Source organism: Puccinia triticina, chromosome 1A (assembly GCF_026914185.1).
Source record: "Puccinia triticina chromosome 1A, complete sequence".
NCBI classification, from domain to species: Eukaryota; Fungi; Basidiomycota; class Pucciniomycetes; order Pucciniales; family Pucciniaceae; genus Puccinia; species Puccinia triticina.
In genome coordinates, this window is record NC_070558.1 from 8,041,729 (window position 1) to 8,065,893 (window position 24,165).

A 24,165-nucleotide genomic window follows, 5' to 3' on the forward strand; every position below is an offset into this window, starting at 1 on the left:
AAATTCTGAAAGGTAAGTAGATGGAGAGATGGTTTGATGGTGGGTAGCATGATGTCACTTTTCATCGAGTGACTATTTTTTTCCTGATTCTTGGTCCTAACACAGCTTGTGCTGTGGGTTTGTTCTTTTTGTTTAATTTGATCTGCATCTTTTTCTTTCCTCTCTGGATTTTTCTTTTCTTTCTTATCTCTCAGGCTGTGGCTTCTGTTTCTGCTGGTTCTTATCTTCTGATTCTTGTGCAGTTTGTCTTTTCTATTTTCTCTTCTTTTCCCTCTGTTGTCTGTTTTGTTGTGCGCCTGTGTGGCGCGCAAGGGATATGATGGAATGCATGTGACATGTTGCCTCCCGGAGTCCAATTTTGCAGAACTTGGAGGAAGGGAGCGGAATGGCACTTTGATCCGCCGTCAAGAATCTGAATAATTGAAAGAATATGAATCTATTGAATCCCTTCTAAGAGGCTCAAGAATCTCCTTGACAAATAAAAAACTGCCGCCAAGGATCTGAACCCCGGCAAACTCTCAAAACCACCTCCCCAACCAGCTATCAGCTTGAATCCCACGACTCATTCTTTTCTGGACCATCCACAAGGGCAGCCACAAGGCACCTATTCCCCTCCCAGCGCTGTTGCCCGCCTAGCACCCGACAAAGCTCCATAATGTGCCTGTCACAAGTCACCTGGTTCCTGGTTAAACTCCTGACTGATACATATACCCTTCTCAGCCTAGGCACTCTCCTCAACTTTATACATCACCCTATTGAGGACCTTTTTCAATCCCCACCGGAAACATCAAGTCAACTTTAACCCTTTTCACTCATCATAAACTCTCACATCTTTCACATACTTGTAATCAAACAACTTCATCTGGAACTAGACCATAATTAAATTCACCTCCATGGTCTTGACCATGCTAGTGGTCTACTTGGGATCCAAGTTGGCAGCAATCCGGACTTTCATTGCGTTTGCCAAGCCCTTTGGGGCCCTCAAGGCGCTTGGCGAGCTGCTCCAGGGCAGCTAATTGCCTAAATGGGTCGCCAATTTGCCGATTTTGTCTAGTGGCAGGCAGAATGGTAGGCCTGGGGCAGGAAGCTGTTGAGTCTTGAGTTACTAACAGGGGAATAATGGAGGGAGCGCTGTGGTGTGCCAAATGTGTTTCAAGTATCAAATCACATAAAGTCACAGTTTACTATTGAGAAGGAGACATATTTCTAGATGTATTACTGCATAATTGAATTCTACAGGTCATTTAAACCCTAGTCACTCACTGGAACCATTAGGCTAGCTGCACTCAGTCAAGTTTCTAGTATTATACTGTGTTCATAAGCATAATTACATACTGTAGAGATATTTTGATAGTACATAGTATAGAATTAGACTCAAGGATATATTCATAGTGTATGTAGTGGCATGGTTTGGCTCTACCCATGGCATGGTTCCACCTGTGGACAACTCCAGGTTTGTTGTTTGGCTCCACCCACGTACCACAGCATGGCTCCACCTGTGGACACCTCCATAATTGTGTAGGCTCCATGGAAGCCACCATGTGGACACCATATGGGTACCACCACCACAGCCACGTGGGTACCATCACCACATGGAAACCTGTATGGTGGTCACACCAGCAAAAATCCCTCACAAGGATTCCCACCAGCAAAAATCACTCACATTTTACTATAAAAGGAGGAGATTTTCCCTCCTCAGTTTTGGCATGCCACTCAGGCAATCCTAACCAGAACACACATCTCACTCAGAGTTACAAGTCACATCCACATAAAATCCAGTAGTGTGATCTCAATCAAGTTGCCCATCAACATCTTTCATGCCTCAGAGTAGTTCTAAGTAGTCAAGTAGCAAGCATCACCCACTTGTGCTCTAAACAAGTCAAAGTGACCTTAACCAATTTTGCTCTCAACTGAAGGTTAAGGAAGAGGGCAAAGACACTTTGAATAGTTCACATATAACATCAGTTCTCTCAGAATTTTTGTATCAGTTTATCTCCGCTTTCATATCACAAACATATAAAACCATATAAAACATATCTTACGTTAAGACTCATTTCCATTATCTGACTCAAGGCTGCTGTAAACCACTCCAACTCCATTTCCATACAAAATCCACTTTCCACTGAATTCAAGTTTGATCTAGGTCTGATAAGAGACTGCTGCACATAGTTTGCCACAACAATAAATAAATTTGTCGTTGTGGTAGACGGAAAAGTGGAAAAATAAAAGGTTTTTTCTATGCCACATAATTACTCATACTAGGCCTCAAGATACCATCAAATGGACCCCAGAAATGGATTCTACGGCCAATTTCACCCCTAGCCATCACTGGAAGCACCCCTGGACCCCCTCTAGTGTGGAAGTTACACCTCATGGACACATATCACACGGCCAGCCCCAGTAACCCAGCTGTCATCTGCCCCAACCCGAGTTTCACAGTAGTACACTTATACATATCACAGGATACAAACATACATCTCCCTGTCAGGCTACACTCATTACATATTAACTACATCCACTCCTTTATATACATAGTATGACATCATTTACACTGTTTCTGCAGCCTCAGACTTTGTGTATACACTAATTCCCCCTGTATGACAGCTCATGCAGTCTACTGTTACCTCATGCATGCATTAGAATGTTCTGTTGTATATTCTGACACCATTCATGTGCCCCTGAGGGGTTATGACATCATTTGTATCTACTCCCACCAGCTAAAATCCCTCACCCTGTTGTCTAGATTAGCTGAAACCCTAACCCACAAGCCCCTCAGGGGCTCCCCTTTTGTCTATAAAAGGAGCTCTCTCCACCCCCAGTGGCCTGCTCCCCAGTTCCTCACCCAGAACTCACAAGTCACCCAACACTCATCCACACTCAAATCCTAAAACCCTTATAACAATAAATCAACCCTTATAACAACATTTCAACCCTTATAACAAAGTAATTGAAACACTTACACGTTGCCAGTCAAACAGATTTCATCTGGAACAGACCAGACCTATCACTTAATAAAACTTGCCAAGCTGAGCTTGGTGGGTCTTGTTGACTGATAACAGAAGGGCAGAGCTTGCAACTCCATCATACCCTTCACCATTCAGCAAAAGGGTTTCATTACCACTTTTGAGTCTTACAAGGGAGTCCCCAACTTGATCGGATAACCCTGTTTGATCAACCACGTGTAACGAACTTCAATTCAACCCAAAGTAATTGCCAAGGGATCACAATTGTGCTAGTGAAAAAGGATCAAGTCATCAACAACTCTAGTACGGACAGTGGCATATTCATTTATTCCGTTGGACAACTAGTCAACTTTTGAACCATCCCAGGAACCAATTTCAACTCAAACCAGAAGGACTTGTCAAAGGATCTGAACTTCTAGCGGCGAAAAGAATCAAATTTATCAACAAATCTAGAACAATCAACGGCATATTCAGTTATTCTGTTGGACGACTAGTCGACTATTAGGAACCATCTAAGGAACCAACTACGAACCTCTGAAAGGAACACATAACTACCAAACCTGAAAGGAGTGTTTCGAAGGAAGCAGCTAATTATATACTGGAAGACGGTGTGTAGTACCTAAGGATCTGGATAATTAGATACTGTTAGAAGAAAACTCTGGAGCCAACTCAAAGGAAAAAGCCAATTATATACTGAAAGACGGTGTGTAGTACCTAAGGATTCAGATAATTAGGATACTGTTTGAAGAACCCTCCCAGCACGGTAAAGTTATTTATATCAATATTAAACCCCCCCCAATTTGCCCTGGTAAAGAGACCAGAGACCAGATATTATTGTTTCTTTTTCAGAGCACAGTAACAGTTACCAAGGATTGAATGTATAATGAAACTACGGAATCAACAAGAATCAACATGAATTTATTGTTTGGCGTACCAGATTTTGAAGATACAATTCTTCCAGAAACCACTTCAAGGAAAAGGCCTTTTACAGGAACTCCAGCTATGATTAGGAATATGGAAAATACAATGTCAACTTGGCCAAGGAAAGACAAAGGGAAAGGAAGAGAGAATAAATTCAGAGATCCTGCTGAAGAACACTTACGTGACTCAGATGAAACTCAACAAAACCAGAATATTCCACTCAGAGGCACTGTGTCACATCAACAACCATCTGCTTATGGAATCAACAAGAATGAAGCCATTCAAGAACCTACATATCAACACAAATTTCAACAAAGACAACATTCAGAACATCATCAATATCAACAAACAACATATTATCAACATCAACCAATACCTTATCAACAACCAAGTCTATCATACCAAGAATCCGATTATCCACCGGGAATCATTGATGACAATGAATTATTCTACAATGGAAATCGATTCTTTGAATTCCTACGGAGATACAAAAGGGCAGCAGATTGGTTTGGTTCAACAAAATTTCAAAGAGCTCTTCAGATTGGACGATTTATACGAACAGAGGAACTGAAGTGCCAAATTGAGGATATGGACGGTTACGAAGAATGCAACTGGGATACCCTGCGTAAGGAAATGATTGACACCTGGGGAGAATTTGATTCTTCAGTTTTGTACACCAAGAAGGATCTATTCAAGGTAGCAGAACAACAGGCCCAACAAGGAATCTTAAACTACCAGGCTTACAGAAGATATCTTGGAAAATTCAACACAATACTTGATTACATGATGGAATCCTACCAGGTTTGGAAGAAAGAAGAAGCCAGTGTTTTATTCTTGAGTGCCTTTTCAAGAGAAAGTCAGGAAAACATCAATCAAACCTTATTCAACAACGGCCAGCTTCAGAGAAGTAGGAAATATGAAGTTACCGAATGGAATCACCTGGTTGCCGCTGCAGAAATGGAAGTTATACAGATAGAGGAATACTTCTGGAGAAAAATCGAAACTCTGCAGCAAGAACTTGTGGAACTCCAAAAACAAGCAAAGGCACTAGACTTACCTCCGGATTACAACCAGCAACTCAAATTCACAGAAGAACCAAGTGAACATGAACCGGCCATGGAAATCACACAACCTGTTATGGATGTTTTGGAACCAATAACAGATAATTCAGAACCTATTACGGAAACGGAAACTTACTCTCAGGAATTGGTTTTTGAGCAAGCGGCCTCAACAATTCACCTACAGGATATGGTGGTAAACCAGAAAACAGTGTCAAACTTAATGGATACACCAATGGAGCTTAAACACTTTGTTATTGACATACCAGAATTTGTCTCCAATGATGTGGATATGGCAATCAGCATGGATCAGGAAGGAATTTTGGATCAATCTATTCAACAAAACCAAACTGTGGATCATCAGACACCTCAAATCAACAATCATGACTCACAAATTGAAGATTCTATCCTTACAGAAACAACAGTTCAGGAGTCTCAATTTTCTCACATCCCGGCTATAGTTTTGATTGAAGATATCAACAAACCGGGAAGCAAGATTTTCAACAAGCACCTCTTTAAACCTCACTTGGATCAACAAGAAGAAATTTTCAACAAATTTAACCTTCAAGCCCCAGGACCCACAGATACAGACCCTGGAGAAAATGAAGGCAAGACTATCAGTATATGCAACCCAAGTATTAGTACTACTACATATCTCAGCCCAACAGACTCACAAATTCCAATCGGTCCAAATCCAATCTGTACACCCTCTGAAGACATGTTTATCTTGCTGCCTGCACCGGTTCCACCAGATATTAACTCAACAACAACAAATTCAAGTGGCAAACTCAATGAAGGCCATGCAGAACCTAAACAAGAGCTGGAAAGATCATTCAACAATCTATATCAACTTGGACAACAAAAGAATCAAATTATTTACTTATTTTACTCAATTAGAAAGCTCCTTTTTCAAGCATCACTAAAGATTCCGCCCGACCGCTTTGGACAACTTCAGACACACTTCAAACTGCCAAGGCTCCTTGTTGGAATTGGTTAAACATTTACCATTTTTCTATTTTCTGAATCATCAAAACAGATATCAGCTCTAAATTCTGAAACTCTTGGGGCTTAAATCTTTCAAGTTGGGGGAGGAACTCACATTCTTTCAAAAAGTCACTCTTTTATCACCCTCCTCCCACCATCAATCTCACAGTACACAATTCAGAATATCTCAAAATTCTATGGAAACCTCCAACTAAATCTACCTCCTCAGCAAGAGTTTAAACTGCTTATCAACACTTGTTTTGAAGCATACTCCTTTGGAAATACCCGCAACCTCCTTAGCAAGAGGTTAAACTCCCTAAATCAACACTTGTTTTTTTAAAAAAAAAAACATACTTTTTTTCTTTCTTACAAATAACTCACTTTCTTTGAGGTTGAGGACAACCTTCTAAGTTGGGGGAGGGGGATCTCAACTTCATTCTGGGAGTCAGAATTTTCAAATTTCATGCTATTGTTACATTTAATTAGTCTCGGAAACAACGGGTGGCAGCTTCAGTTACGAACAGCGTCGCAGCCCTCTGATAGACAAGATAACCTCACAGAAGTTCGTGTTAAAACGATCGGGAACGATTGATCGGACAAAAACTGATGTGGAGTTCAAAGCCCAATCATCAGCTCTGGCTTTTTGCCGCGAGGAACGACCTCGCGGAAGGGCAAATTACCTCGTTGATAGCAATCCAAACTCTTAAGTGGCATGACTGCAATGGTTTGAATAGCTAGATATCACACTATTCAACAATAATAACGTTTGGACAACATGAAAAAAAAGAGGTCAAATCATCGGGTCTACATCAATCAGAGCGATCGTCAAGGGCAAGGAAAGAGATCGGCGATGAGCTTTGCAATGGTTTAGGGATGTCGATAACAAGGTATATAATGTACTCAACAAATAGTAACGTTTGGAAGATACAGTAGTAGGACAACTAGGCAAAATGAAAGGACCCAATGTGGTATGGGTGAGTTTATGGTTGAGGACAGAGGAACGATTTGAGGCGAGGCGGACCTTTTTTATACCCTCGCAAAACCCTCGGTAGACTCACCGGGGGGGGAGGCACTCGAATCCGAACTCCTGAAGCAATGACGTCGATACAGGATGGCTTGGCTCACGTCAAATACACACATCTGCATATCTCGCTCGTTCGACCCTGTTTGACCAGCAGCAGAGATGCGCATCAGAAACTGTTGGAAGATTTAGGTGAAAAAAAAAAGAGACAAACAGACTGTCGTCATTCTCGCCGCCTTAGCACCGGTCGAAAAGAAACGAATATGTATGTACTCACTGCTGAGGGTGTGGGCTATTGAATCCAGCGAGCGAAGCTGTCAGCGGCGGTAGTACGACACGTGCTGTTAAAGCAAAATTGGGCTGTCAGCTGTCAGATCTTGTATACACAAAGAGATTTTTTTCTTTTTTGTCTTCTTTGGAACCAAGGTCGAGAGGGCGCTCCCGAATCAAAGAACTGCCTGAACAGAAAAAGAGAAAGAACCCACTTCCAAATAGTGGTCCGAGGCGAGAACGAGTCCACGGAAAGACTGAGTTGACATTGAGCGCCGGTGATGTAGTCGAAGAGGTCGGAAGATCGGCGAAGTCAAAGGGCTGGGTGCTGGCAGAGGGCAAGATGTAAGGATATATCGATACCCCCTATGGGGTAAGGTCGATATACATACACATACCCCCCAGGCGGGGTAGGGAGTAAACACTTGAGACCGAACGGGAGCTTGGACGGGTGGACACAATGAGCACTGTGTACCCGGGCCCCAAGCCCGACCAACCAATCATCAGAGGCGGGGTCGAGTCCCCGATCACTACTCGACACCCGAGGCCCGCGGCTTCAATAGCGCGCACCCTAAGGCGCTAGAGCAACAGCTGCGGCCGCCACCACAGCACAAGCAGCACTACTGCGCAACTGCACAACTGCGGACTGCGGACTGCGGACTGCGCGCAGCACTTTAACTCCCAGAACCAACAAAAAGTTTTTGTCAAGAAAAACCCTAAAATTGACAAATATCAAATTTTTGGCCAATTTTCACCCTGCACAGCCTCTCAAGCCACGTGGCCCAGAAGACGTCAAAATGGCCAATTCTCCAAGGATCATGCAAATCACCACGTAAATTCACCATGTCACAGGTTCAAAATTTGACAGAAAGCACTTTTCACGTCAAAATTGTCTGGGGACAGACAATAAGTTGGGGGAGGATGTGGTAGACGGAAAAGTGGAAAAATAAAAAGTTTTTTCTATGCCACATAATTACTCATACTAGGCCTCAAGATACCATCAAATGGACCCCAGAAATGGATTCTACGGCCAATTTCACCCCTAGCCATCACTGGAAGCACCCCTGGACCCCCTCTAGTGTGGAAGTTACACCTCATGGACACATATCACACGGCCAGCCCCAGTAACCCAGCTGTCATCTGCCCCAACCCGAGTTTCACAGTAGTACACTTATACATATCACAGGATACAAACATACATCTCCCTGTCAGGCTACACTCATTACATATTAACTACATCCACTCCTTTATATACATAGTATGACATCATTTACACTGTTTCTGCAGCCTCAGACTTTGTGTATACACTAATTCCCCCTGTATGACAGCTCATGCAGTCTACTGTTACCTCATGCATGCATTAGAATGTTCTGTTGTATATTCTGACACCATTCATGTGCCCCTGAGGGGTTATGACATCATTTGTATCTACTCCCACCAGCTAAAATCCCTCACCCTGTTGTCTAGATTAGCTGAAACCCTAACCCACAAGCCCCTCAGGGGCTCCCCTTTTGTCTATAAAAGGAGCTCTCTCCACCCCCAGTGGCCTGCTCCCCAGTTCCTCACCCAGAACTCACAAGTCACCCAACACTCATCCACACTCAAATCCTAAAACCCTTATAACAATAAATCAACCCTTATAACAACATTTCAACCCTTATAACAAAGTAATTGAAACACTTACACGTTGCCAGTCAAACAGATTTCATCTGGAACAGACCAGACCTATCACTTAATAAAACTTGCCAAGCTGAGCTTGGTGGGTCTTGTTGACTGATAACAGAAGGGCAGAGCTTGCAACTCCATCATACCCTTCACCATTCAGCAAAAGGGTTTCATTACCACTTTTGAGTCTTACATCGTGAAAGCTCTTGTGTAGTATCATAGAGGGGCAGGTCTTTCAAACCACCCGTAACAGTTGTAATAGCTTCTTACATCTTTGAAATATTATAACTGTTATTTCCCCCTTGCAGGACTGCCACCCGTCCCAAAGGAGTTCTCACAGCGCAGAAAGAATGGAGTCAGGATAGATGCTTCATTGTATTTTCTAGATATTGAGGAATGGTTGACTTAATAGGGAAGAAAACTGTACATACATATCACCACGTCAGCGGTGTCAATGTGGCATTGTTGTTCTACCTGTGGTGGTGGCTTTTTTTGTATTGGTTCCATGGCGGTTTCAGTGGTGTTGGTGTTGTGAACCCTGGGGTAAGTCCAACTCAAACCAGAAGGCCCGCGCACGCGGGTGGGACGGTCTGGGACAGCTATATAAGATGAGAAAGCTGGCCAGTCTGTTCTCCCCCCACGCGCATCCATTTTTGCTGTAATTCCAGCTGGTGGTGAGTCTCACGCTCCCCCACTGCTGCATATGCATTTGCATAGCCTGGGGGGTTAAAGAGCTGCCCCCCCCCATTAAGCAGATTGCCACTGCACTGCTGGGGGCCTTCAACACATACTGTTTGTCCCATCCGGTGAGTTGGGCGGCAGTATGGGCCTGGGTGCAGCAGCTTTGGCTGGTGTTGGGCTAGGTTGCTGCTTGAGATTTTATTTTGGATTTTCATTGTAATTAGGCTGTCACATTATGTTTAATCCTGTATTTATTTAGGGAGAAACCCTTTCAGTTTTTTTGTACTTTGGTGTCTTGCGGGGAAAACCCTGTCATTTTTTTGTAAATTGTGTCTTTTGTAGGGGAAACCCTTGAATTTTTTTCCACAAAAATGTGGTTTTAATAGACTTGGATGCATGCATAAAATTATGCAAACCAACTTTGAACACCATGAATGAATTTAGTCTGATGGGGAGATTATGTTTGTATCCTGTGATGTGTATAACAATAATGCTGTGATCCTTGACTTGAGTCTGGTGACAGGATGTGACATATGTGTGATGGGTGTCCAGTGGGGTCCAAAAAGGTATACCTTCCAATCCAGAGGTGTTCCAGTGACTCTTCCAGTGGTGACTAAGGGTAAAATTGGCCTTATTGGTAATTTATGAATTTTTGGAACTTGGATTAAACTTCAATTTCAGCTAAGGATGAAATTTGGTACCTGGATACTTTTCAGGGGTAGCCTCTTGCATGCGTAAAAAATCCCGCAGCACCGTGGAGCCTCACGTGCAAGCAGGGCTTACGACTAACAATGAGATTCTCGTGTGAGAGAATCTCAAAAATACCCAAAGCATTTCTTCTTCCTCTCTTATAAAATATTCAATCAACTTTCTGCACTCCTTACTTTATCCCAGCTGAGCGCTAGCATCTTAGCTCCAATGTTACATAGGTAGCTTCCTCCCAAGTTTCTTAATTCTTTTTCTATCTTTTTTTGAGAATAGTGAATTCTTGAAGACTTGTGCAACTTTTACAGTTTTATCTCCTCCCTAAATTAAATCTTAATTAAAAACAAACCTCCTTTTCCCGTAAACCACCAAGCATCTCAACTTATGATATTTTTTGGGGTGCAAGGGCAATGGATTCCCACCTCTCCCTGCGGGAGAGATATCAATGCTATGCATCTTGACCAGGCCAAATGGGTGCCCCCCGGCTGCAGCGGGGACAAGGACTTTGATAAGTTTGAGCCTCTTAAGTGACTACTTCTAAATGAACAACTTGACCTTGAAGCAGATAGTTGGAAGAGAAGGGAAGACTGAGAAGAGCTCATAGGTCAAGAAACAGAGTACAAGTATGAATGCGCTGAATGAAGATGGAGTAGTAGTAATGAGAATAGGGGAAAAGGAATAAGTAGGGCTGGGCCCCAACCCGAGGCCAGTCGGGTATACCCAACTATCCGACCCGGTTGGTCGGAGCACGGGATTTTTTTGGGGGGGTTTTTACCCAAGCAAATATCTCGGGTAAATGACTCGGGAGGAGTCTTGGAATAGGTTGGAGACCGACTTTGCATTACAACTTCAAGCGGACAGAAAGAACAAAAATTGGATCAAAGAAAAATTGAGGAGGCGCTGACTCGTTATGTATTTGGGGAGTCATTGAGGTCTTCAGTTTCATCATAAGGAGTTGGGTCTAAAGTTCCAATTGAGTGATACCAGTCCTTCAGGCAGAGGAGGTGCTCAACCGATGTTGGGCTGAGACTGCTTTGTTGAGGACCGAGTATAGATTTGGATCTGGAAAAAACTTGTTCAGAGGGAGCGCTGGTGGCAGGGATGGCAAGATAACATCTTGCCAAAAGTGATGGATAAATGGATTGGTTGCTCCTCCAATATTCGAGAACTTTTGTGTTGCCAGACTCTTTAGTTGCGCGGAAGTAGTTCTGGATTTCTGCATCCAAGTCGTTTGATGTTTTTTCCAAACCAAAGATATTGGATAGAATGGAGCTCTGGTTTTTTTGGGGTTGTGTTACACCACATCTTGCAGGACCACGATAAAAACGACGGGCCTCAATTTTGAAATTGCTGAGAACAACGGCGGGATTGAAATCAAAAGCAATCTCTTCTCAAATGAAATCCAAGTTTTTTTTGATGTACACCATTTTGATGCGCGGATCAAGTATCATCGCACATAATGGGGCTGTTTTATTCAAAGAGAGTCGTAGATATTTCTTGAGTTTTGCAATCATCTGGTCTGCAGATGGCAAGAGCTGGTTAGCGTTGTAGGCCAATTGTGCAAGGGTGATTTGCTTCGTCAAGGATATGTAGACTGGAATGGAAATGTTGAGGGTTGGGTATTGTACGGAGCAAAGAAACTTGGTTGCTTCATTGAGTGGTTTCAAGAATTGTATCAATTGGGAGACTTTCTCCCACTCAAGCGAGGTGAGCAAAAATTTAGCTGCTTCAGGTCGTTGACAGTACATGTTGCAGACATCTTTAAGTTCAAGAGCACGATCAAGCACGAGATAGGTTGATTTCCAGCGTGTCTTTACATCGAGGATAAGGGTTTTGGAGCTGCTTTCCGTTTGTACTTCGGCGTTTTTTTTTTGTGGTTTCAGTCTGTAAATTGGAGGATGAAAGACGCTTGTACTTTGATTGATCCAAGTGTTGGGTATCAACTGATGTCATGATCCCTTGAAATTGCTGACAGCGTTGAGGGGTAGCTCGGACAAAGACCGTTAGACCATGAACACGCGAAATAATAGTCTTGAGATTGACATTGTTTCCATTGGCAGTGCTAGGAGTTACAGCATGAGTGTGAGGATTGTCCATCTGATCCAGCGTCATCTCAGCCTCGGCGTGTTGAGGCTCGAGTCCAAAGGCTTCCAGTACATCTTTTGTGGCAAGATTGATGACATGGGCCATGCATCCCAAGAGATGTTTGGATGCATAGAATCCACCGCCTAGTAGTTCTTCAATTCTAGTTGCAAGGGTGGAATTTTTGCTCGCATTATCAGCTGTAATGCTTGCTAGTTTCTCTGTGATTTTGTACTTGTCCAGGACGTCAATAAGGACTTCGGCGAAGTTGACTCCAGTATGAGAACCTGGATACAGCGGGTAGAAAATCATGATTATTCAAGCGGTGAAATTATGTATTCCATTTGCATTGTGGACTTACCGTGAACTTCAGGCATGGCAACCACAAGATTAATCAATTCTCAGTTTTTTGTAATCACATGAGCCGTGATTCCCAGGAACGCAACCGTGTTGGGTGAAGTCCAAGCATCAAGAGTAACACTGATATGATTGATATTTCCAAAAACATTGTGAAGATGATAGGTGTGAGACCTGTCTAAATAGTGCACCTCCATTGTGATTTTCTTCCTAGAGTACATCATGTTTCCAGGCCTTACTGTTGGATTCAACAGAGACATTACATCTCAGAAAGATTGACGCTCAACAAACGAAAACGGCAAGTCAGCATCCGCCACAAGATAAACAAGTGCTTTTTTCAAAGAGTTCGAAGTGAGAATCTTGTCAAATTCTAAGAGTTCGAAGTGAGAATCTTGTACTTTAGTCTAACATTCTTTATGGACCTGGAATGTTATATTTTGATGCTTACTTTGTTGTCGTTTTTTTGCTTTTTAATCATTGCTCCAATGTCTTGCAAACCGGCTTCCACTTTGCAGGGGTCAAGTATCTGATGTTTACGGAATAAATGCTCACTCATGGACTTTGTACTTGAGCTTTTGTCCTGGGCTAGCAAAGTGTTGCATGATCGGCCATTTTTCTTCAAAATCGCTGTACATTGTACCTTTTCCTCCTTTGGTTCATCCACAAAATACTTCCACACCCATGATTTGCGGGCTGGTTGGGAAGTTTCAGGGGCTTTGGGAGGGGACTGAGGGTTATCTTCTGGAGCGGAGCGTTTTTTCAACATTGTGCTGCTGGTATTGAGTCCAAGTGGGCCGCTAGACTCCTGGAGTTGGATGGACAAGACCAAAATCACCAAAAAGTAGTTCCCCACGCACCCCAAGGCAGCGCAACAGCCGGTCTCCGCGGGGGGTACCCAATATCCGGCGGATAGTGCCCGGGAGTGGGTAATTCAATACCCAACCTTGGGTATACCCGCAGGGGACCAGCGCGGGATGCCCTCCAGGCCTCGGGTATCACCCGGGGCCCAGCCCTAGGAATAAGGGATAAAGGAAAGAGGAAAAATGAAGCTGATATACAGGTTCCAATCACAACCTAGTTTTGTAATTGCTTGAACTTGGTAGGCAATGAGATAATGAATCCTGAAATATGGGCTCTGTATGATCTGGGGGATCCTCCTAGTAGCAAGGTCCCTGGGCTTTAACCACTTTCCTTTTGCACACTCATGCTTGGATGGTTATTCCTATAAGGGAATAACTATCTTCATTAGGGAATACTAATTCCCTAATGGTATTTAATATTCTTCTTTGAGTTAATAGGAGCTGTGAGTCCGCTACTGGTTGTGGATTCCATTCCTGGTGTGAGAACTGGTTTGTGCTCTTGTTCACACTCTTTCTGGTGCAATGAGGAAGTACCTCTCTGCGCTAGGGGTTCTAAGCTAGCCTTTTGGCGCATGGAAGTATGTCCTCTGACAGTGATGCTTTTTTTTGACCCAAAACGGACACCTGGCATTGCCTGGCCGCAACAATGGGAAGTTAACTTATCCGTAACTAAAAGTAACGGATAACAAAACTTAATTGTTGCTGTTATCGTTGCGCTAATGGCAACAATGTTTCAGTTACGCTATTTTTTTATTTTTTTTCCTGATTTATTAGACCCGTTACGTTATCCCCCGCAGTTTAGGGGGATAACATGCGGATAACACGGGTTTTTTGCCCATTTTTACAGTGTTTTTGCGCCAGATAACGCAATTAGCGCGTTACTGGCATTATTTTTTGCGGTATTGAGGGGGAAATTGAAAGAATTCAGAGAACTAAGAGTATATTTCTTGAGTCAGAATCTTAATCACCACTATATACAAGTGTTGATCTTAAGATATTAGGAAAGAAAATTACCTAAGAGCAGGCGATTTTTTGCTCTGACAAAGTATGAAAATATGAAAGATAAAACAAGAGTGTTGTTTTGATTTGTCTGTTTCCCGTTTTCTATGCGGCTTACGGCGCTATGGCGAGACGGCTGAGGAGTCAAGCAAAGCTTTCTGTGTTTACATTGATTGTTGCCCTCATTAGCCTTTTTCTCTTTGTGCCTAGCTAGCAGTGGACACAGGGGTCTTACCGATTTTCTCTCCAACTCTTCGAGTGGAATCGGTTCCGGTCTTTGTCTGTTTAACTTTGCCTAAAGGATCAAGACGGAGGTTTAACTCTCATCTCTTCTACATCTTGGTTAGTAATCTAGCCGCTTACCTCTGGCGCTTGCTGTGATTCTTTCTCCAAGTGTCTTGGGGCTGGGAATATCCTCGAGCCTAGTCTTCTGGCTTGCGTATGTTGTACCTGCATGCACCAGAGGTGGATCATTTTTTTCAACCTTGCTTGCGCAGTCTTGGACTGCGGAAAAGGTTTGCTTTTTGCTTACCTTTGTCCGCAGCTGATTGAGATCCTGGCATCTCTCTCAATCTATGAGATTGATGCCATTCACCTAGGCGTGCATTCTCACAGAAATCGCCCTCTGTTAAGTTATCCAAACGTGGGCAAGCACATTTTACCAGATAGCAATAATGTGTTATCTGATAACGGTGGGAAGTTACATCACAAAAATCCCTCTGGATAACGTAATGTAAGTAACTTCCCATTGTTGCTGGCCAGTGCCAGCAGTACATACCACCATTAATAGAGGTACCAGCAGGGTAAATATTTAAGATGAGGTTGATTTTGAGCAGAATATTTATCCTGATCCACTTCATCAGCTGGTGGAGCTTGCCCATGGGACCTCTGCCAGGGTTTGCAACCCGGTTGACAGGCTCCCATCAGAGAAACACATATCTGATCTTGGCATGGCAACAGCGGCTTCTCCCCTTGGGCTTTCCCAGCAGCATTGGACCATCCACCTTCAGACACCTGGCCCCATTCACCTTCTTTCCAAGCATTGGCAAGACCAAAAAGCTTGCACAGGTCTGAAAAATCATGTGTTGCAACACCCAGACAATCAGTTTGTTTGGGTTGCATCTGCAGTAACTGTGGATGTGTTCTCCCAGGTGTCAGTCACGCTGCAGTATGAAATCAGCACCGATTGAGGAGGTGATAAAATCCCTGCTTGAGGCCCCCTAGCCCATTACCCTTGGGAATCTTACCTCCTGGGGTTTGAGCCCAAAACATACACCCTGCAATTCCTTGATGGTACCTGTCTGGTAAAAGTGGTACTGGGCTGCCTGGTTCTGGGGATAGATTGACATCCCTGATTGCTGAGCACTGACCTGCTCTGTGAAAAAAAAAGAAAGAAAAAATGACTGTAGAATAATGTTTCCTTCCGAGTACAGTAGGTTGCAGAAGCGCAACTGTATGCTACATAGTATTCAAAATTAACAATCCTGATCCCAACAAATTGATTATTGTGAAAATTCATTATAGGCTATTGAATAATCCTGCCACCTAGATTTGCAATCTATGTTGTCACTGTAAAACTGCAAACCAAGTCAATAGGATTAGGCAAACACAACCAAGTACACTCCTGGGCACAAAGCATCCCCTCCAAAGCAGAGGAATGATGTAGAAATGTTTTTTTTGGTTTGAGAAACATGCACAAACACGTATACCTTTTTTGATTCCAGGAATATACAATAAGTAGCAAATCCCCAGTTTTCTCTTTTATTTTGTGATCCATTAGGATGGTTTATAAACTTTACACCCAATCTTTCAGCAAATCTGCTATTGCAACATCAGAAAACTGATGAAAAAAGTTGTAGAACTTATATGTAATTTTATTCAGGTCAGCAAGTCACCAGCAGAAACAGTTCCTGTGGAAGGGCACCAGGGAGCAAAACTAAGAGGGCTACCAAGTGACTCATGTAGGGGCTTGACAAGAGGAAATAGATATAGTTTCAAGTAAGGAAAGATACTTGAGATACAGTTGGTAAAGTGGTAGAAATGACATTACTAGCTATAAGCATAGCTACATACTAGCATGTGAGAACTAATTAGGGTGTTCAAAGTTGACTTGCATAAAATCATAACACCATAAAATCATAAAATCTAAGCTGAAAAAAATATGTACCACCCAAACACTCAAATTAGAGCACCACTTCTAAAATGGTACATATAAAATCATCATTTGAAAATTTTATGATTTTATGATTTTATGTATTGAAAATTTTATGATTTCAACTTTGAACACCTAAATATATGGATAATCTCAACAGTTCCATCCACAGTGCTGATGTGTTACACTAAAATTGGTGACATCAGCAGAGTAAAGCCAAAACCTCAGATGGCAGCTGTCCTATTGATGGAAAGAAATCATAATCCCACTCTTTTCTCACATGGAGGCATATTTTGCAGCCCTGCACTGCCCAACAAAGCTGTAAGATGTCTTGGATGTCCATTTTTGCAGGAAAGTGGTTGTGGGTGATACCCAAAATTGGTGGAGAAAGGGAAAATTGTCATCATGTTCTCCATTAACCTGGTAGCTGTTTTCAAAGCTGTTCCAAGCTCATTCAATTTTTAGTTTTCCCCTGCCTAATTTGAAAATGGATGATAGATGGTGACATGTCGTCCCTCCTGTCACGTGAGACTCAGTTCCCCCCGCGACCAAATGCATTCGATTCAGGAACCCCCTTTTAGCCTATGAGGATGGTGACCCCCCTCTGCAGTTCTACAGTAGCGCGACTCGAAGCAGCCAAAAGAGAAGACAATAACCACCCAGCAGCAATCAAAAAAAGGGAACCGATCTCGACATGGCCGATGACCCTCAAGAGACACAAGATAACGGCAGCAGCTCATATCGTACTCTCAACGTTCGCGACGCACTCAGCTATCTCGATCAGGTCAAAGTTCGATTCCAAGACCAAAACGATGTCTACAACCAATTCTTGGACGTCATGAAACTCTTGTCAGTTCCAGCCTTGGCTAAGATTCATCTTCCGTAAAGCAGCAACCAGACCCATTGACATCCTCATAAAACCAAACCAAAAAATGGAATGGAACAGTAAAACTCAGTCAATCGACACTCCAGGCGTGATCGAGAGAGTCTCCACTCTATTCAGAGGCTACCCTTCCCTGATTCAAGGATTCAACACTTTCCTCCCGCCTGGGTTTCGGATAGAGTGCACCCTGGTCAGGCGAACCTCCTCCAACACCGAAGAAGCTGACTTGGTCACCGTCTATACTCCTGGAGAGATCACTCATAAAACCAGTCTATTCCCCAGGGACGGTAGCCCAGCGACGATACTCACCGATCACTCCGTTGGATCTTTGCCCCCTGGCTGGATTCACGTTCCGGCTGATCTTCCGTCTCTCTCGACTACTTCAGCTGATCCAACCTCAACAGCCGAAACCACTTCGAAAAGCTCAGCTAGCAACCTCTCGCCCACAGAGCCCACCAGCATACCCCCAATTTCTGACATAACCCAGCCAAGCCCATCGGACCATTCAAGACCTCTGAGCACTTCAAACCAATCTTCCGATCCCTCCTCGAATCTTTCTATTGTCGGACCCCCCGAGCTACCCCCTAAGTCTAACAGCTGTCGCCAACGATCTACGAGCCCACAGGCCACCAGTCAGGAACAGCACAAAATCCGCTCACAGAGTCTCACTTTACCCCACACAATACCGGATTCGACCACAAAAGATCCTATTGGCCATAATCCTAGTTCCTCTTCGACAAAGTTCACCCCGGCAACCCTGCTAAATGAACCTCGTCTGACCAGTCCCGGTTTATTATCTAGAGGTTTGTACACCATTAATTCTTACTTGAGAGGAATTTAATTGTTGATTGACCGTTGTGAATAACACTCTGTACCAGCTCATTCACCTGCCATGGATGGCCTAGCCGTTGATCCAGTAATAAATCAAAGGGTACCTACGCCTACTCCCACCAACGAGCATCCAATATCATCCAGACCTACCCATTCAGTTCAAACCAACCAAAATCCCCCGAATAGCCGTCATTACAGCCTAGAACCCAGTAGTACATCCAAGCTTGCCATCGCGCCCGATCTCACAGATCCTAGCAAGTTCAAACCATCTCAACCCAAACCTATCCGTCCAAATTCAACGCTTATCCCAGGCATTCATCCGCCCCAACCTAATCTCAACGGCAAACCGGTTGAGTTTAACTATGCTATCAATTACGTCAACAAGATCAAACATCGCTTTATTGATCAGCCGGAAATTTATAAAACTTTTCTCGAGATACTTCAAACTTACCAAAGGGATGGAATGGCCATTGATTCGGTGTGTTTGTATTTGCCATCAATTGCTTCGGGTAACTAAGAAGTGTCATCGATCTCAATGATCTGCCAAGCAGCTGACTGAGAAGTTATTTTCCCATATAGGTCTATGTCAAGGTTACCAAGCTGTTTTCGAATGCATCTGATCTGCTGGACGAGTTCAAACAGTTCTTGCCTGATCTCAACGCGAGCTCTGTCGCGGGGCAAGTTTCGAAATCACCATTTCCACCACCACTCGTAAAAACCTCTTCGTCTACCAACCCCCAGCCGAATACCTCCCCCCAATCGTCACAACAGTCTAGCGCAACTCGAAAAACCTCGCATGAAAAAGTGGCAAACCCTATATTCCTATCACATCCTCAGCCTCTCTACCATCCCTCGACTTCCTCAAAACCGAACCACAGGGTAACCCCAGATACATCAAGGGCATACAAATCACATTCTGCCCTGCAAAATAACCTTCCAACTGATCATATTCAGGACCCAACCGGACAATCCATCAAACCTTCTCCTCCTCGTTCGCAATCCCCTAGTAAGGTCCATTCCAACCTAGCTCGCGGCGCTTCTCCTGCCCTCCCAATGGTTCTCGACCCTCAAGTACTCTCGAGTACAACTAATGGCCTTCTAGATCCACATGTTGCTAGCTGTGGTCTTTCAAGCGTACCAACTGCCGCACACACAGGAACAGGTTTAATGGGTCAATCAAATAATGGATTTATCGCAAGCGCTTCACCGGCCAGAGCCTCTGGGTCGCACCTCGTCTCATCTACAGTACCCGATTACCACCCGCTTCATCAGAAAAGGTTGTTGGCAAGTCCGGCCAATCCAATCCCTGCAGATGACGAGTTCCCGGGACCGCCTAAGAAGAAAAGAGCTCTAGGAAATGGAAACCTTGAAGATACCAGTCTTCGGCCGATCAATGACCATTCTACCATTCCCACTGAACCTCACACGACTGCTTTCCTACCAGACGATTTCGCCTCTAAGAAGATCAAGCGCTCAAAGTCCAAGACAAGTGCAAGCGCTGAGTCGATGCCACCTGCGGTCACCAATGAAGCCGTACAGCATCGAATTGCCACCTTTCTCGAGCAGTACCGCTCATCCCAACCCGAATCGCACGAGGCAACAAACACGGAGCCAGCGCCACATAACTTTGCTACACCATCGGAACCGTATAGAAATCAGCCACAGCCGCTGCCCCATCACGCCGTTGATCCCACGATCGGCGGCCCATCGGCTTACATCCATCCCCACTTGCAATTGGTTCATGATCCTCATTTGGGAAGCTCAAATCTGGCCGGATACTCGACTTGTCAACCGTCCTACGTCGAGACCCACGATGCAATGGGAGGTCGTACACTGACTAACACCAAGGAGGTCGCTCTATTTGAGTCAATACGAAAGTTTCTCAATGATCAAGATCTCTGGCTAGAATTTCTAAGGGTCTTAGACCTTTACAATCGGTCGATCATCGATTTCAAAACTTTATTGGATCGAGTATCAGTCTTCATTGGCGATGATGACGAACTGTTGGAGGACTTCAAAGGATTGGTTGGATATGACGTCAAGAACGATGGCTTGGTCGAAGGAGAGGTGTGGGAGATCAGGAATCAGGACATACGAGAGCGCGACAAAGTTGATGCATCAACGATCCAAAAGGAGTATGGGCCAAGTTACAAGCGACTACCGCGGGCTGAGATCGATTTGGCGTGTTCAGGAAGAGACGAGTTGTGCTGGAGTGTTTTGAATGATGAATACTTCGGGGCGGCGAAATTCGGAACGGAGTCTGGTGGACCAGGGCATCGGAAGACGAACTTTGAAGAGGTGGTTGCAATGACTGAGGGGGAGCGAGCGCATTTCTCATACTGGTTAGAATGTATCAGTCGGACGATCGGCCATCTTGAATGCTTACGAGCTCGGATCGACGAGATGGAAGACCGAGATAAGGCAAGCTTCACACTGGGAGATAATCTCGGCGGAGGCAGTCCATCTATCTACCATCGTACCCTTCGCAAAGTGTACGAGAGTAAATATCAATCTACCATCTTGCCTTACCTGCGCGACTACCCTGCAAATACCATCCCAATCGTGCTCCGCCGGCTAAAGGAACTCGAGCTGAGCTGGAAGTCTGCTGAATCTCAATGGAACCTGATCTGGAGAGAGGTAGAACGAAAGAATTACTACAAAGCTCAAGATCATCAAGTGATCGCGTTCAAGTCCAACGAAAAGTCTCTGCTCAAAGGCCAGAACTTGTTGAAAGAGATTCACGACTTGAAAAGGGACCAGAAGGCTTTGGTTTTCACGGTGAGTCTCAATGAAGACGGAGAGGCTTATCAAGATCCTTCCAAAAAATTCGAACCGTCCGTAAACTCCCCAACACGAATGGATGTAGACAAGGAGTCGGTTCCCAACCCATCATCCCCAGATCACGTCGAGATAATCTTAGAGAGCAAGATACCCCAAAAGATTCATCGATCACCTGCTCCTTCAAGAGCAGCCCATCAAATCGAACTTGGATTCGAAGATATGGAAGTTTTTTTTGATGTTCTGAGGATCATCATCATGGCGCTCGACCGGTCTGCACTATCAAATCCAGAGCGAAGACGGATCGATGAATCCCTTCGGACGTTCATCCCGGCGGTCTGGAACATTTCAGCGACCGAGCTAGAGAAACAGATCCCGATTATCTACGATGATGAGTCTAGTGAGCCGAGCGAGTACGGCCGTCCCACTCAGCCGAGCCATGACGGCCCGACGACGACCAATCAGCAAAATGTACTGGACCAGAAGGGTATCGAGACCCTCACGGAAGGCCTCTTGAAGATCCAGACCTCCCAGGAATCCAGACGTGCCCGCTCCCAAAACCTCGACACCCCCATGTCTTCCCCTCAACATTCCTATCAACTCACCCCTGCCGAATATGTCGCCACTACAATCCCTCAACCTGCTTTCAACGAGCCACATGGGCCTAGCTTCACCGGCTTGAATAAATGGACTAAGATTTCGGTGGTCGATAATCGGCCGAGCGATCATCCGGGCGCTGAGCAACCGGCCGATCGACGAGCCGGACGATGTTATAACGTCTTTGGATCTTCGACATATTACTTGTTGGTCCGGTTACTGCACGTGAGTTACTGTTTTCGTTTGGCAGCGGGAGAGGCAAAATAATGGAGGGAGGGAGATCATGACTTGACGAAAATGTGATTATGCTTTTGTGTAGACACTCTACATGAGGTTGATCAAGTTGAAAACGATCGGACTCGAGTTGGGAAAACAAAAGCCTCGGTGGAGACGGATCAATCCGGTAGCCATCGAGCTCGGTCTCAGCCACTCGATCATCGGCCTGGATGACCATCCTAATCCCTCATCCCAATTATATCCTTATTGTTTGGATCAACTCTCCCGCTACTTCGATGGTGAAATCGACTTCCACGCTTTTGAGGAATCGATCCGCGTTGCATTCCCTAGACATGGCTATCTTCTCTCGACTGTCGACAAACTAACGAACTCGATCTTAAAACAAGTTCAGTCTTTTCCTTGTTTTTCGTTGTTTCTTTCTTTCTTTGGTGGACCTAATTCTACTTCTTTTTTCTCTGTCTGTCTATTTCAATTGTGTCACCAGTTTGCACAAATTCATCAAGAACATAGAAACAAAGAGTTGTTGAATTTGTTGAATCGGGAGCGGATTCTTAGTTCGATGAACCCGATCACTCAGATATCTTATCGGCATCAAGCGGAATCGATCCTGGAAGAAGAGGAAGGTGAACTGTATCGTGCTGAATGGGTTAGTTTATTTTCTTCCACTGGCAAAAAAGTTTGGGGTTTCCAAAACATTCAGAAAGAAGAAGAAACTGATCACAATGGGGACTCCTATCTTAGCATCCCGAAAGAATGTCCTTGAGTTTCCAGATCTTGAATCAAGGAGAGTCGACGTTCGAAGTCAAGACAGCCGCAGAGAAGTTGATGCATTACGTCGACACCTACGAGTTCGAAACGAGCACCGAGCTAGTCCAGCCAACGAAAGTGAGACGGCCGTTCCTGAGGTCCAACTTACTAATTGAAGAGCACTCGGAAGATGAGGAGAATGAAGGAGAAGAAGGCAAAGAGGCAGCAGGGGCAGAAGACCACGAGATGCCGATGAACACCGACGATCGAAGTGTTGCGCTGGATCGGTCCCTGAAGGCGAAGAGGAAGCGGGGCGGCCGATTAGTGTTGCTTAACTCGAACAAGATCCGACTGTCAATTGACGCGAAGACGTACAAGCTACAGTTCAACAATCATCGAAATACAAACCAACAAGCAAAGTCTTCTTCCTCGAAGCCGACAAATATGGGACATTTGCAGGACGAACCTACCGACCTCTTGGTCGTCAAGGACTTTAGCTTACCTTCCTCCCCCGACCTTGGCTCTCAAAAGACCATCCAAAACCAGAAGTTCATGGCTTGGCTGGCCAATCGTCAATCCGAGTTGAACGAACTCAATCGTGCCGTTTGAGGCTCCGTGCTATTCCTTTCCCACATCTCTCCCACGTAGAGCTTTCTTGTTTTAGACCCCTTTCTTCGCTGTTTCGTCACTTGATCATCAATTCATTTAGTCAGCTATGTTGTTTTTTAGTGTCTGCTTTCCTCTCACGTCACTGCTGTAATTTGCTTCGGTTTTACATATATGTTCCCTTCGTGTCTCCGTGTGATGGTCCTATTCTCATCACTTTATCTCCCCTTACTTGTCTACATCCTATATTTATGGTGGAAAGTCTGACCATTCTTCCTTTCAAATTAATCAACTCAAGTGTATTTTTGTGCGTTTCTTTTTTGTATGATGGTTGTTGTATGTACACATTTTGACATAAAATGTAATTGATGTGCACTATCTTGTTGAACTTGATCTGTCTTTGCCTTTGTTGGCTTTCTTTCTTCTTAATTCTAAATCAGTCAAGAACTTCCAAGAAATGTCAAATATTATACTGCATGCCAACGCACATTGGCAGGCTGGGATATATAGTGGAGTTTACTGATTCATCTGCAGCTCCGTAATCCTTATTGTAGGGGTCTCAAGATCCATGAAGAAGTGAATTATTGGTACTGCCTGTCTAGCTTCTTGATTTGACAGTTTCAGCTCATCCAGTACAGTACATCAGTCCATAATTTAAGCCTGAAATGATTGACTACTTATTGATGAAAGTCAGGTCAGAATAGATGCTACTTCTAGTCAAATTACTGCAAAAAGCTAGTGAAATTATGATATAATTAGTGAGAAGTT

The 24,165-nt window shown here is 44.2% G+C and overlaps 1 protein-coding gene across 1 annotated transcript; it reads left to right on the forward strand.

The window, feature by feature from the left end:
- Positions 1-17,412: 17,412 nt before the first annotated feature.
- On the forward strand, positions 17,413-23,400 carry PtA15_1A885 (uncharacterized protein; the record flags this gene model as incomplete). The annotated part of the gene is made up of 7 exons (XM_053165958.1): positions 17,413-17,567; positions 17,665-18,404; positions 18,480-18,910; positions 19,012-22,032; positions 22,127-22,429; positions 22,529-22,690; positions 22,786-23,400. 7 exons carry the CDS (start codon positions 17,413-17,415, stop codon positions 23,398-23,400), a joined length of 5,427 nt encoding a protein of 1,808 aa, XP_053017098.1.
- Between the last annotated feature and the right edge of the window lie 765 nt (positions 23,401-24,165).